The 15,002-nt window shown below is 44.8% G+C and overlaps 1 protein-coding gene across 1 annotated transcript; it reads right to left on the reverse strand.

The window, feature by feature from the left end:
- Window positions 1–8,367: 8,367 nt before the first annotated feature.
- On the reverse strand, window positions 8,368–9,959 carry LOC120640352 (putative cysteine-rich receptor-like protein kinase 35). The gene is made up of 7 exons (XM_039916188.1): window positions 9,935–9,959; window positions 9,816–9,842; window positions 9,547–9,728; window positions 9,247–9,457; window positions 8,932–9,169; window positions 8,673–8,823; window positions 8,368–8,580 (listed from the first exon to the last, which is right to left on the reverse strand). The coding sequence occupies exons 1-7, from the start codon at window positions 9,957–9,959 to the stop codon at window positions 8,368–8,370; spliced, it is 1,047 nt and encodes a 348-aa protein (XP_039772122.1).
- Between the last annotated feature and the right edge of the window lie 5,043 nt (window positions 9,960–15,002).

Below are 15,002 nucleotides of genomic sequence, written 5' to 3' on the forward strand. Positions count from 1 at the left end.
GCGCGGCGGGCCGGCAACGACCGCCGTTCCGTTGGGCGCGACGGGTTCGGGGTTAGCTGGGCCGCGGAACCCACTATGCTGGACCGAGAGCGGCGAGCCCATTGGGCTTTGAAGGAAGTGTTATGCCTCTTTGGTGGTCGGCGTCCACGCGCCGCTGCCGGTTGCGGAGGCGGCGACCGTCCGGTGAGGCGGTGAGGACCGAAGTGGTGGAGCTTCGGCCTTCGGGGCCGGGGCGGAGGAGTCGCCGCCAGCTGTTGCCTGTTGGAAGGAACCCAGGAAGAGTCGTGGTCCTTCAATGGCTTCTCGTTTGAACGGTGGGAGATGCAGACGGAAAATCTTCGTGCAAAGCTGAATGGACCATGAACAGAGGGCGACAGCAAAACTCCAGAGCACATGACCGAGCAATGATACCAAATTGTCAAATTAGGGATCATTTTGTCTTTTGAATTCAAAAAGGCTATACAAATTGACAAGTCTACTTAACGACCAACATCAATGCAGACGGCCAAGGGCTCTGTAGTTGAGACTTCAGACGAGGTGAACGGCATGAATGCAGCGAAGCTGCTCCTAGTGGATAGACGACCAAAGCCGGAGCAACGTGGAAAGAAAAACTGCTACTGCAAAATGCTCCTAGATTACAGTGTGGACAGGGCGAGCAGGAGCAACGTCATGTTGACCAGCTCACGGAGACATTACTGATTACGAGAGGTTGCTTGTACTTCCTCTATTCTTAAATACTGTGAGAGCGAGTAGTAGTTTATTTTTGAAGTAATCATTTTTCCTGTCATATATTTAAGGACTGAGGTAGAATTAGGAAATGAAGACAAATTTGTGCCTAGCATTTAGTGAAATCTTCTCCTCTGTGTAGTGGAACCAGCAATTGCATCAAATTTTGTCGGTGTCGCCCTCACGGTGATGGTGAGGTCTTACATGAGTGAGAAATAGTGTCAAATTTTGTTTATGAAATTCTCAAGTTCGAGCTTGTGTTTCTTTTCGCAATATAGGACTGATATAATATATAATTTTACTAGCTTAATGCTCACACCAATATAGAACACTTTTGAGAATCAAGCACACAACAAGTTACTTCAGTTAAAGATATCGGATAACCTTCATTCGCAAGCATTGAACAACTGAAGATTAAAAAAAAAAGCAGACTCGTGTAGTTGAACAAGATTAAATTATCTGAAATGAGAAACTTACCAATATAAATATGATCCAACACCTTCCTCAACTTGTTGAACGATCACCAACCCTGGAATTCACATATACTCCCTCTCTTCCAAATTATAAGACATTCCAACAATTTTGGAGAGTCAAAACTTTTTATATTTAAAAAAATTTATATAAAAAATAATAATATTTATATTATATAAATTAAGTACAATTAGATTCTTTATTAGTTATATTTTCATAGTACATCAATTTGATATCATAAATCTTTATATTTCTCTCTATAATTTTGGTCAAACTTGAGATTGTTTTGACTCTCTAAGATTCTTAGGATGTCTTATAATTTGAAACGGAGGGAGTACATTGTACAGTTATGCTAAGACTTTACACTGCTGCAAGCTTATGAAATTCAGATACACTAAAAGCTGTTGGCGTTGAAAATTTAACGGCCTTCCAGTGCTGTGAGGCTCATGTCATTCATGGAGTTGTCAGCTCTTACAAGGCCAGTGTCCCTACAGGAAAAATACACAGGCTGCATTGTGTTGGTGTATGTGTGAGTGGCCCATATGGCCCAAGTGTTAAGGCACCTCTAGAGTTTGGAGGAATACACTAATCATTCACTCCTACATGGTATCAAGAGCCTAGCCTTCTCTCTCTTCTCCTCCCACCCTCCAGCCGCCGCCGCCGCCGCTGGCGCCATGGCCGGCCGGCCGCCGGAGCCGCCCCTCCCTTCCCTCTCCTCCTTCCCTCCCTCCCTCCCTTCCCTTTCCAGTTCCTCTAGCGCAGGCGCATGGGCGGCGCGGCCGCCACACGCCGCTGTCGCGCTGGCCGCCGCCGCGCCCGCGCCGGCCCCGCCCCTGCCCGCGCCCGCGCCCGCACCGCGTGGCCTGGGCTCGACATGCTCCCCGCGGACGCACCGTTCGCTGCCGCCGCCCTCCGCGTGAAGGAGCCCCTCGTCGCCGAAGCTGCTACGGCCGACGCTGCTCTCGTCGCGGCCCTCCTCGCCGCCAAGTCCGAGGCTGCGGTGGCTCAGGAGCGGGTCCGCGTGGCTGCCTTCGCTTGGGAGCGGGAGGGCTCCGAGGCCGATGCTCTCGCTCTCCGGGTCGCCGAGGCAGAGCACTACTTCTGTGTCTCCTCCGGCCAGCAGCTCGTCGTCCCCTTCACCGAGCACGGCGCCTCTTCTTCCCACTAGGCCCCACCCTCTGGATCTAGACCCTGGCTCGACCCAACCGACCCCATGGTCGCTCAACTCCACCTCCAGGCCGCCGGCGTCTAGAACATCAGGGCCCTGGTCATCATCCTCGTCGACCCCACGTCCTCCTCCTACGGACGCTGGCGGGACCAGGTCCTCCTCGCCTTTCGCCGCTACGCCCTTGACGACCACATCCTCCTCGACACGCCAATCGAGGCACAGGACGTGGTGTGACTGTGTCTCGACAGCGTCGCCATGTCTTGGATCTTTGGGACCATCTCCCTAGATCTTCAGGATATCGTCAGGACTCACGGCGGCACCGCGCGACAGGCCTGGTTGGCGCTCGAGGTGTAGTTCCTCGGCAACGCCGAGTTCTGCGCTCTCCAGTTCGACGCCACCTTCCGCACCTTTGAGCAGGGGGGACCTTTCCGTTGGTGAGTTCTGCCGGAGGATGAAGGGCATGGCTGATACTCTTCACGACCTCGGGTGTTCGGTGCCTGATCAGGTCTTGGTGCTCAATGTCCTGCGGGGTCTGAGCAACACCTATGACCACCTGCGGACATGGATCACCTGCCAGAGGTTCTTTCCCTCCTTCCTACAGGTCCGGGACGACCTCGTTCTCGAGGAGATCACCAGGGGTCTCGCGACCGGATCGTCCTCGTCCACCTCCACCGCACTCGTGGCTGCTCCACCGGCTTCCTCCGCCTCACCTGCCACCTCCCTCCTTGGTGGTCCTCCCACCGGGCAGACCGGAGGCGGGGGGGGGGGGGGGGGGGGCGTGGACATCGTCGGCGGGGGGACAGGGTGGTGGTGGTACCGGTGGTGGTGCTGGCGGGGGCCATCGAGGCGCGCCGACTCCGGCTCCAGCTTCTGCTCCTGCCCCTGCCCCTGGAGGTACGCCCTGGCCATCCTTCAGCAACCCATAGTCAGGGCGCATCTCGATGTGGCCGTTTCAGGGTCCGGGAGGGGGGGCCTCGTCTTCAGCTCCAGCTGGCAGCCATGTTCACCGGTGCTGCTCCCTTGTTCACGCCGTCCTGGACTCCACCTGCTCAGCCCAACCAGCCACCGACCTGGCCTGGGGGGCGGGACCAGCCGCGTTGGCGCAGTCCTTCGGCACCATGGGGCTGACACCGCCGGTCAGCACCGAGTGGATCGCCGACTCGGGTGCGCATGACGTCGTTCGGTCTGCCTTCATATGCATGATCCCCGGGAGTCACATCTTGCTGCACTGAAGCGTCTCCTCCGTTACGTTCGTGGCACTGTTGACTTCGGCCTGGTTCTTCACCGCTCGCCCCCTGCTGAGCTGGTTGTCTACTGTGGCAGAACGGCCCAAATTAATCCGGCTCAAGTGCGCTAACCATCACCATAAAGGTAATCCCGGCTAACACGCACTTCAAACGGAGTAATCCGACAGTCCAGTCGGGTAAAGTCCCGATAAAACCACTTGAGCTGCAATCGAAACCCAAAACTTACATGCAACTTACACGAAGGTGAGTCCAGAGAATACAACATTTCACAAATATATTACATCACAGAGTCTTAACTTAAATATTACAAACCAAGGTACTTGAAATTCAAATTTAAAGTAGTTCAGAGTTCAACTGCAGCGGAAATAAAGCGAGTTCTAAACGACGGTACAAAATATCATGATGAAGCCCGTACATGACATCACTCGGCATTATCATCGTTGGCCGGAGTCGGATCCCACTCCACCGACCAACCAGGAGATAAAGTACACGGTCAAGTCAAGCTAGCTATCTGATCTTCAAACGTATCACCTGAAAACAAAGTTGAGCCACAAGAAAGGCTGAGTATACTAATACTCAGCAAGGCTTACCCGACTATGGGTATACTTAGCCCACTACCTAGACATGCAAGGCTTTTGGCTGGAGGAGTTTGTTTCGCCGAAAAGTAACTAAGAGTAAATCCTTAATTTCCGATTTTAGCTTTAAAATTCTAGTTCAATTAACCATTCTAAGTGAGCATCTATCCAATAGCATACATGGTGGAAAACAATTATTTTTCATCATTCAACCATATTCATCATCATCATTGTTCCACTTCTTACTCTATGTGGCAAAAGGGTTAAGCAGTCTCAATAACTGCGAGAAACGGACGATTTGAATCGAATTTGTTAACCTGGCCAGGCAGACCTAAACACACGCATGGGAACCGAGTCACTCATGCAATATTTCCCCTTTCTTTTCGGCTCGTGGATTAGGGACACCATCCTCGACTACAGAGTACGCAGACTCTGTACCCGCATGTGCGCGCATGAGAACAAGTTCAAAGAGGGTGAGGGAAAAGTCCACTCTCCGGTCCGATCAGGTACTTAAGCTTACCAATTATCATATTTCTTGACATGTGGTTAGTACGTTCAAATGCTTAACCACCACTACCACACACTACGGCCTTAATATTTTCACTAAACAGACGGGGCATCAACAAGTACCATAGCACTGCCCATGGACCTTATGATTGCAGCATGTAGTAGACATTCAACTCCTATAAGCTCGCGAGTGACAGAAAATCACTCGACTTCTACCGAATCATTAGTTTAGCTATCTAGCGACCTAAACCTACTAGTGTTCAAACATAGGTACCTAAAATCATGCAACTAAAGTTTCAATCAACTCCTGTAAACTTAAATGCACAAGTATATAGAAACAATAAGTGGCATACAGTTAAAAATAATAGGTCATGCTCTGGGGCTTGCCTTCCTGAGTGTAGCTAGCCTTGGGCTCTTCCGAAACTTGGTTCGGGTATTCAGTGGCTTCAGTTAGATTCACTTGAGCTTCACGCTGCTCACTCTCGGACTCGGGCACCAGCTCGTACGTTCCGTCAGCGAGAGTAGTCGTATCTATATGAAATGCACATGCATGAGTTTAAGTGATGATATTAAGTCTTAAATTAATTCACTAAAAGTTGTAAAATATTTTATTTACATCTCATTAGGCAATCATTTATAGAGTATTATCTAGATTAACCATTTCATATTGAGCAAGTGAGGGTTTTGCCTTTTCATAAAACCTATTTTTCAAGAACAAACATGGATTTTTCATAACTGCTATTAAATATAGTTTCTGGGTCTGAGATTTTTATACAGAGTAATTTGCTTAGACACAAACCTACTGTCAAAATTTCAGACATTTTCGTCAAGCATATTAATAACTAAAAATAGTGTAAGCTGCTACTACTAGAATCAAGATTAAATTGTATAGGTGAAGCCATGCAAGTACTGGTAATGAAACTTTAACCAAGTGTTGAGGATCTAATGATGAACCTACTGTAAATTTTTTAGATTTAAAATAGCAATATACAAGGTATGAAAAATAAGACAATGTATACCAGTATTAATCAAAACTTATTTATACAAAGCGCTATACTTAGTTTCTGACTCTCAAATTTTATCAACAGGGTAACATACTGAGATAATGCCTCTAGTAAAAATATTGGATTTTTCTATACAGAGAAACTATTTTTCTTGATTTAGTATATTTCTTTCTACCATAAATTATTTGGACCAGTTTGTCCTAACTAAAAATTGCCAAAACTTTTCTGAAGAATACAAGAATCACAATAGAGAAACTGTAAAAGTTTCAGCTCATGAATATTAGAAGAACAACTTGGATAATTAAATTATTTATCCTAGGCATAAATCAAGACTTAAATAAAACCTACAGCTAAGAGTGTCAACTGGCCACCAAACTTTTACAAAAGCCTAATCTTCTAACATGCAACATACTGACCAAAAATGGTAGCCATGCACTATATAGAACTTGAGATCAAATTAAGTGCCTAATAAATTTATATTTAATCTAGACCAAAAACCAGTAAGCAAATGAAAAAGTACATGTAAAGAAAGTTGTAGATCTAGTAACAAGGAACTCAGCTCAATTGAGTTTGCATTTTTATGATTTTTATACGAATTTATATCTATTTTACAAGTTTGCTATTTTTGAAAACAAAAGAAAAAGAAAACGAAACTTTGCAGTTGGGCCCCTGGAATGTTTTGGGGGTTTGCAATCCAGCCCCTGGCCGGACTTGAGCAGGGGAGGCGGCTCAGCCGGCCGGAATCCGGCGATTCCGGTGGCCTGCGGCGAGGGCCCCGTGGGGAAGAGGCAAGGGGGCGCTGCGGGCTACCTGTGGGTGGGTTTTGGTGGGCTAGGGCGGCTGGAAAAGATGTCGACGGCGGCCGTGGGCGGTCGTGGGCAGGCCTGGGAGCTTCGGTGCGAGGTGGGGATCCCGTTTCTGGGCTCCGTTGGGGGCGAGGAAGGGCGGAGGAGAGGGTTCCGCGGCAGCCTAGGGAGGGGCGGTGACCATGGCGTGGCGGGGTGCGCCTGGGCGTAGGGAGGAGCTCGGCTCGGCTCTGGGGGAAAAGGATGGAGTGAAGTAGGAGTGAGAGGAGGCTTCGCGGCGAAGGAAATGAGGGGGAGGGGAGCTGGGTAGAGGAGGGGCGAGGGTAATGGCCGGGCGGCATTGATGGCCGACGGCGTCGAGTGCGCGTCGCGTTGCGGACGTCGGGGCGCGGCGTGCGCAGACGGCGATTAGGGCTTGGGGTCAACGACGGCCGCAGCGTGGTGGCAGCAGCGGCACGTGCTTGATGGGGCATCATGGCCGGGCAGCGAGCAGGCGTGCGTGCGCAGCGACGGTGCAGCAGCGGCAGGCGTAGCGCTCTGCTCTGCTCTCGAGTGCCGGGAGTGAAGGAAGAGAGAGGGAGAGGAGAGAGACAAGGGAGTCAACGAGTTCGACTCAAATTTTGTCAAAAATTTCAATTGTAATATGAAAAAATTTGAATACGAAAGTTGTTCAAAATTTAAAATCCTACAACTTGACACAAACTCATTTGAAGCCTAGTTAAAGAGTTAAAATTAAATTCTTGACAAATGTGCGTTATTGCCCTATCCGAATCCAAATTCAATTTTTTCTTAAATTTTTGTATAGCAACTTGAAAAACTTTGAACATGAAAGTTGTTCACAATTTGAAACCCTACAACTTTCATGTTGGGCAAACTTTCATTTGAGCAATGGTTTAAGTGTTATTTTAAATACACTCATATTTGAAATATTTGTAATTGCATTTTTAAAGTTCAAATTTTGGTCCAACTCCTGATTCGTTCCTGTGGACTAGGTCAACATGATCATGTGGATGTATGTGGCTAAACTTGTGTAGTTGATTCTAAAAGTTTATAGGATTATTCTACTCTTACACACATACATATATACATACACATGCATGCATAGATATAAGAATACATTGTTGTTTTAATTTAAACTTGGTTATTATGCATGATGACACGTTTAATGACCTTGCTAATTATTTTTAAACACATGAGGTGTTACATCTACACCGACGCTGACTGGGCTGGTTGTCCGGACACTCGTCGCTCCACTTCTGGCTATGCCGTCTTCTTGGGCGGCAACCTTGTCTCCTGGTCGTCCAAGCGGCGGCCGGTTGTCTCCCGCTCCAGTGCCGAGGCGGAGTACCGTGCTGTCGCTAACGGCGTGGCAGAGGCGTCCTGGCTACGATAGCTGTTGGCGGAGCTCTATAATCCGCTCGTCAAGAGCACACTCGTCTACTGCGACAACGTCAGCGCCGTGTATCTCTCCACCAACCCCGTTCCGCATCAGCGGACGAAGCATGTGGAGACCGACTTGCACTTCGTTCGCGACAGGGTCGCTATCGGCGATGTTCGGGTCCTCCATGTCCCGACCACCTCCCAGTTTGCTGACATCTTCACCAAGGGTATCCCCTCCTCGACTTTCTCGGAGTTTCGCTCTAGCCTCAATGTAGCAGGTGACTAGTTGTGGCTGTGGGGGGGTGTTTGCCCTGTGTGTGCTTTCTTTGTTGTCTAGTTTTGAACTCCGCTGCGTCGGTAGTTCAGACTGCGGGGGGTGGTGTATGTGTGAGTGGCCCATATAACCCAGGTGTTAAGGCCCATCTAAAGGCCCATATACAGCTACTATATACCCACCTTCTAGGATTCGGAGGAATACACTAATCATTCACTCCTACACATTGGTATCGGGAGTGGCGTGATTTTGTTCTCGAGCATGAATACAACTGCTGACATGAGTGGCCTACAGTTCGGACTGTCTTGAACACAAAGAAGTCCTATATGGATGCATCGCGAAACTTCATCGAGGCTATAATCCTCCTTAACAGATGAGCCCACCAAATCTTCTATGTTGCCATCCTTCCATAGGTTCCATGCCTGCACAGAGACGAATTTTCGGTGAGCTAGTATATTTTCAGTGGGTAAAAATATGTAGTAGTCCTGGAGTGGGCGCATCCCACAATACTTACATAGACTATAAGGTTAGGAAAATCCTTGATAAGATATGGTGAGGTGGTCTTTAGACCACTTACAATCTCCAACATTAGAACACCAAAGCTGTAGGTGTCTGACTTGACTGAAAATGCACCTTCCATTGCATATTCAGGGGACATATAACCACTATGCAAACATTCACCAGTTTGAGTTAGATCTGCACAATCTCAAGTTCTGAACTAGTGCCAGCAAATAAGTTCCATATTAAGAATTGGCAGGGCAGGTGTTACTTACTATGTCCCAACAACCCTGTTTGTATTTGCCTCATGCTGGTCGCCACCGAATATCCTAGCCATGCCAAAATCTGATATCTTAGGGATCATCTCTTTATCTAACAAAATATTGCTTGCTTTGAGATCTCTGTGGATTATAGTTAATCTGGAGTCATGATGGAGATACATCATTCCCCGTGCTACTCCCTTGATTATCTTGAACCTTGTCGGCCATTGAAGCATTAAGTTTCTTTCAGAGTCTGATAAAAAATGAGGTATGTTAATTATGTCACAGGGGGTTTGATCAACAGTTTGAAAAATTGAAAACTGAATGTACCAAAGAGGAAGTAATCCAAGCTTTTGTTGGGCAAGTATTCGTAGACTAATAGCTTCTCATCTTCATGAATACAGCAACCGAGAAGCCTAAGTAGGTTTTTGTGCTGCAATTTTGCAATCAGGGCTACTTCGTTTCTAAATTTCTGGGTGCCTTGCCCAGAACTCTTGCTAAGTCTCTTGACGGCTACTTCATTGGTGCCTGCCAACAGTCCCTACACGATTGTGTCACACAGAATTATTATACAGGTTTACTAGTGGTATATATAACTATCAAGGTAAAAAAAACTGTTGCTACTAGTACCTTGTAAACTTTTCCGAAACCTCCCTTCCCAAGCATATTGGCATCAGAGAAGTTGTCTGTTGCCACAACAATGTCGTGGAAGCTAATAAATGGAAACTCTATGTTCTTGTCCCCAGTTTCGTCCGTAGACCTCAAGTATTGTAACATCAATCTCTTCTGTACTTTCTTCTTTCGCCGTGTGCCTGCCAATAGAAACAACGAAGGGTTTCTCTGTCAACACTTGCACAACAACTTGCGTCTTGGAAAACACTGGCTCCTTTTCTTTTTACCTCTGTATTTGTATGTCCAGACAAGGACTGCAAATGCGAGTAGCAGAACGAATGCTGTAATCGGAAGGACAATCTTCACCAAATTGTTCTTCTTTTGAACTGCAAATAGAAGTGTATGCCTTCAGAAATTGCTGCACCGAGCATTACTTGCAATGGTTCTAGTTTGCTTGAGTATTGGAGTGCTAGTTATCCGTCAGTAACCTGAACCTGATCGAGCTTATTATCCGTGTAAAATAAGAGTTCATTTATAGTTGTAGGCAATGTACAAAATAGCCCGCTAATAGCCCGCTATTAGCTTTTTAGGAGATCTACCGCTACGCTATATAACATTTGTCCGCTATGTCCTCTAAAGGGGGTTTTACAGGATTTAGAGGTAATAAATGTCTGCTATGTCCGCTAAAGATTTATTCAAAAAAAATAAAAAAATCAATATAACTAGAATGGATCATAAACAAAACAGCAGAGGCATAGTTGGACAGTCAAGAGATGAGTTGAGTCTATTTTTAGAGTGTTAGACCAGTGATTCTTCTAAATTTGTATGTAATTATTAATTATTTTATTATTCCGCTAAATGATTTAGCTTTTGCTGTAGCTTTCACTATAGCTCTTTTAGCTTTTTGGAAGGGCTTCCGCTAAATATCTTAGCCCGCTATTTTTTACATTGGTTGTAGGCATCGCATCATCAACGGTTTGTTCGGATTGAGCAGGATCGGACACAACCTTTGACATTGAGGGGGAAAAAATAAAAAATCTCGCTGTGTGGGATCTTACTATTATTAATTAGAGACTCCTTTTAAAGCCTCACATGAAACCATCTAGGATCCTAGGTGGACACTTTAAAAAAATAGATAAATCCTAAAAATGCTTACAAAAATAAAAAACATCCGGCCATCAATTTTACTATTACTAAATGGAGACTCCTTTTGAAACCTCCCGTGAAGCCACCTAGGATCCTAGGTGGACACTCTGAAAAAAAAAATAAAAAAATCCTAAAAATTCTCACAAAAATCAGAAACATCTTGCCATCAATTCGGCAACTCTAATCATAATATCCATTGAATCTGTTATCTTTCCTAATAAATTACCCAACTATGCCATTAAAAAAAATCTAAAGTAACATCTAATCTTTCAATAAATCACCCACCATGCTATTAGAAAAATAATAAAAATAACTCCATAAATTTGCATATAAATTATCCAATTATGTCATTATTAATAGTTCAAGTAACCTCTAAATTTGAATCTAAATTATATAATTATAATAAAACATTGAAATGAACCAATATAAAATTCTAAATTTCTATATCTATCGTTATTAATATATTATTTATGTTATTGAAAGCGATCGGGTGCTCTAGCCTAAGAGGGGGAGGGGGTGAATTAGGCACTCTAAAACCTTAACCTACGGCTCCAACTAGTTTGCACAAAACTTAAACTAAAACAAGCTATCTAGATGTGCATCTACGGTTCACCTTAGTGTGAAACACTCATCCCAAAAGAGTTTTGCAACCTATAGCCAATCCTAGCAAGATACTACACTAAGAAAGTAAAGGCACACAAGTTGCAATATGAAATGCGGAAGCTAAAGGAGAGGGATGAGAGAAACCGAACTCTCGACATGAGGATATATCCCGTGGTTCGGTTTGCCACAAAGGCGCCGCTACGTCCATGTTGTTGAAGCACTCACTAAGAGTATCGCTTCCCGGCAATCAAGTCTCTTCCGTGAACATAATCACGGTCACCTTGATCCCGATCTTCAGTAAGGGAGATTGCCCACGAAGGAGGGGTCTCCGTCCCCCGTACAATATCGTCGACGCCGCTCCACACCAAGTCGGAGGGTCGTTGACTTGCCGGCGAGCCACCAAGGCTCCAAGGAGGCCGGCGCACCAAGATACAATGTTGGTTCACTTTAGAACCACATCACAAGAATCTAAACCTTGCTTGATTACTCACTCAAGAGCTAACCTTGCACTAAAACTCACAAAATTTGTGCTAAGGACTAAGGATTTGATCTTTATGCTCTTGGATGGCTTGGAGGTGTTCTTAGGTGTGTCTGGAATGTCCAGCAACTCCAGCAAACTTCAAATGGCCGGGGGAGCTCATATATATAGACCACCAACTAGAACTAGCCGTTACTAGCCGTTAACCAGTTTCTGCGTAGGCATCAGAACTTCCGGTCACTCACAGTAACTGAAGTAGCCGTTGGCTTGCTGACACAGTTGCAGTGACTCCAGAGACCATCGGATGAACCGATGCTATGGGCGTCAGTTCAACCGGTCACACATGGCAACTGACTAGCCGTTGGGCCTCCCTCTTCTGCTGACGTCATTGCTCCGATTGTATGCTCCGATGCGCCGTCGGTTGAACCGGTGCTGAAGACTTGGCTCATGGGCGCTTGACATCGTCTCTGCAACATAGTACATCCAATGCACCGATGCCTATCTTGACGCCGTCGGTTCAACCGGTGACCTGACTATCTTGACTTGGTCTTCGCTTGATCTCCATTAGGTGCTCAGACTTGCACCGATGCCAGGACGTTGGAACTTCCGACAACCATCGGATGCACCGATGCTACAGGCATCGGTTCTTTCGGTGCTCCTGTTTTCTGCAGAACTCATCCAATTCAGCGTTTCTTTGAGTTCTTTCTTCGTGTTTTGCTTTGCATGACCTTTTTACTTCATCCATGTGATTTAGAAATATTCACTTAATAAACCATTAGTCACATTGATTGCGTTGTCATTCGATCACCAAAATTACTCGAAATGGCATAAATGGTGCCATGTTCGTTACAATCTCCCCTTTTTAGTGATTGATGACAACACAATCAAAGCAAGCATAAAATTTGTAAGAATTGACAAATCTAACCACTTACACTCTCTTGGATGCTTACCATCATCCAATGACGGTTTGCCCCCCCTAAAACCATGATCCCCTTTGTTCCTTCTCCTATTTGCTACTCTTCTCTCATATGTTGACTTGATCCAGTCGGCATTTTCCCCCTTTGGAATATACTTTTTTCTTCTTGGGAACATCTCCCCTCCTTTGTTTGTTGGGAACATGCCTTGCTTTGATCCACATTTCTCCCCCTTTGGAATCAAATCACCTAAAAGGTCTTGCACCTAAAAGGTCTTGCAAAATAATATAGCTCAAGAGAAGATTAGTAGCCTAGAGAGTTAGTTTCATGACTTATGATCCAATTGTATGATATCAATGAAGATACCAATTGAAAATTTTACTATGGTGGATCACAAAATCACAAAACTAGCATGACATGAGCTAAGCTTTCCACAAGTGTGTACACAACATGATAATATGAAAAACAAGTGTACAACTAAAAAATTCAACAAGAAGGCTTAGATCATATCATGCACGGAGGTAGCTCTAAAATAAAGGTAAGAAATTGACAATTATACTAATTGAATGAGTTTAGAACCTTGCATACCTCCGGGGGATGTTTTTCTTTGTTTACCTTGTATGTACCAATTTGAAAGTGACATGCAACCAATTGAAAGTCTTTAAAAGAAGAGCACATGGTACACCAAGATTAAACAAATGTATGAGCACATAGCCTATGAACTTAGATATGAGCATTTAAGTTCAATAGAGCATGTCTCAATATGCATGAAAGTACGATTTATCTAATCACTCTTATAGAGTTGTTTGTTCACATTGATAGTGAGAAACATTTTCTTAGAGTGTTAACTCCACATGAGACTACAAAAGATAAACTTGCAAATATGTTAATCTCAAAATCACAAGCCATAGAGTGAACTCCCCATAAATGTGTGCATTTAGTGTTTGAATCACTAAGTAAATGTATGCACATTGATTTTGACACAATTGAAAAGTTTACCCTATAACTTGTGTTCATGGTACACATATGAAATACATACCTTATGAGGTCCATGTACCATGAAGGGTAGCTTTGTGTAGCTTTCTACACACTTATCAAACCATATAGGTTGCTCATGGGTTAGAATCATGACACAAGCAATCCACCATATATAACACTAGAAGATGCAATGCATGCAAATATCATAGCAAGAGCAATGAAGCTACATGATGCTTGAATTGAAATCTAGCTACCATTACCTTATGGGGGACTTGGGCAACAAATATCCAAGTTGTGAGCTTAGCTTGTTTAGCTTGAACCTTCACTTCAACTTGTAAGCTAAGCCTCCAAATCCCCCGAAGCCGTCCTTGGCTTTAAGTCTCCTTTGGAACCCACACCATTTGAGGCCCCTTCATATTGGTGATGATATCCTTGGGCACCCAAATAGAGTGGTTCCAACTCCTTTCCTTCTTCCCAACCTTGTGAGCAACCACCTTGCCATTGGCCTTCTTTTTTATCACATAGGAGGTGCTCTTGCTTTTGTTCCTCCGGTTGTGCTTGGTGTAGATGAGAGAACTCTTAATTGTAAGCTTCTACTTCTTCTCATCCGGAAGTTTTTTCCTTGGTTGAGGACACTTGTTGGACTTGTGGCCTTCTTTGTGGCATTTTGAGCAAGTCACGGTGGACCCCTTCTCAAGCTTCTTCACCATGTCTTCACGGTTATCTTGAGAAGGTTGGACATTGCTCTCTATTTCTTTGCCCTTCAATCTATGCAAGTCCTTCATGAGCCTTTCCACTTCTTGCTTGAGCTCATCATATTCCTTGGTAATGAGATCATCACATGATTCTACAACAACATTCTCATAGCATTTCTCATTATAAGGGTTAGAGCAAGAATCATCAATTAAATCAATGCAAGAAGTTGAAGCATTTACCCTAAAGATAGGAATTGCACAAGGGATAATTTGCTTCATTTCCAAAGAGTCATTAGTATCATTAATGCTCTCAAATTTTAATTTGAGCTCTTCATGCTCTTGCTAAGCAATTTGAATTTGCACATCAAATCTTCAAAATTTGTAGCAAGAGAAGCATTTAGATCATTGAGAGCATTAAGGTTTTTAATTTCTTTTGATTGCTTCTTAATGACTTTTTGGTGCTCATGAACAAGGTCAAAAAGTTCATCAATTGAAGGAGAGTCGGAGTCATCATCACTTACATCACTATCCATACCTTTGGCCATAAAGGAAGTGTTGGATGATGATCACATGCGGGTGGTGAATTTCTTGTTTGATTCATCACTTGAACTTGCACTTGATTCTTTACCACCGCTAACCCATTCACCAAATACGGCATAT

This window comes from Panicum virgatum, chromosome 7K (assembly GCF_016808335.1).
Source record: "Panicum virgatum strain AP13 chromosome 7K, P.virgatum_v5, whole genome shotgun sequence".
Lineage (NCBI taxonomy): Eukaryota > Viridiplantae > Streptophyta > Magnoliopsida > Poales > Poaceae > Panicum > Panicum virgatum.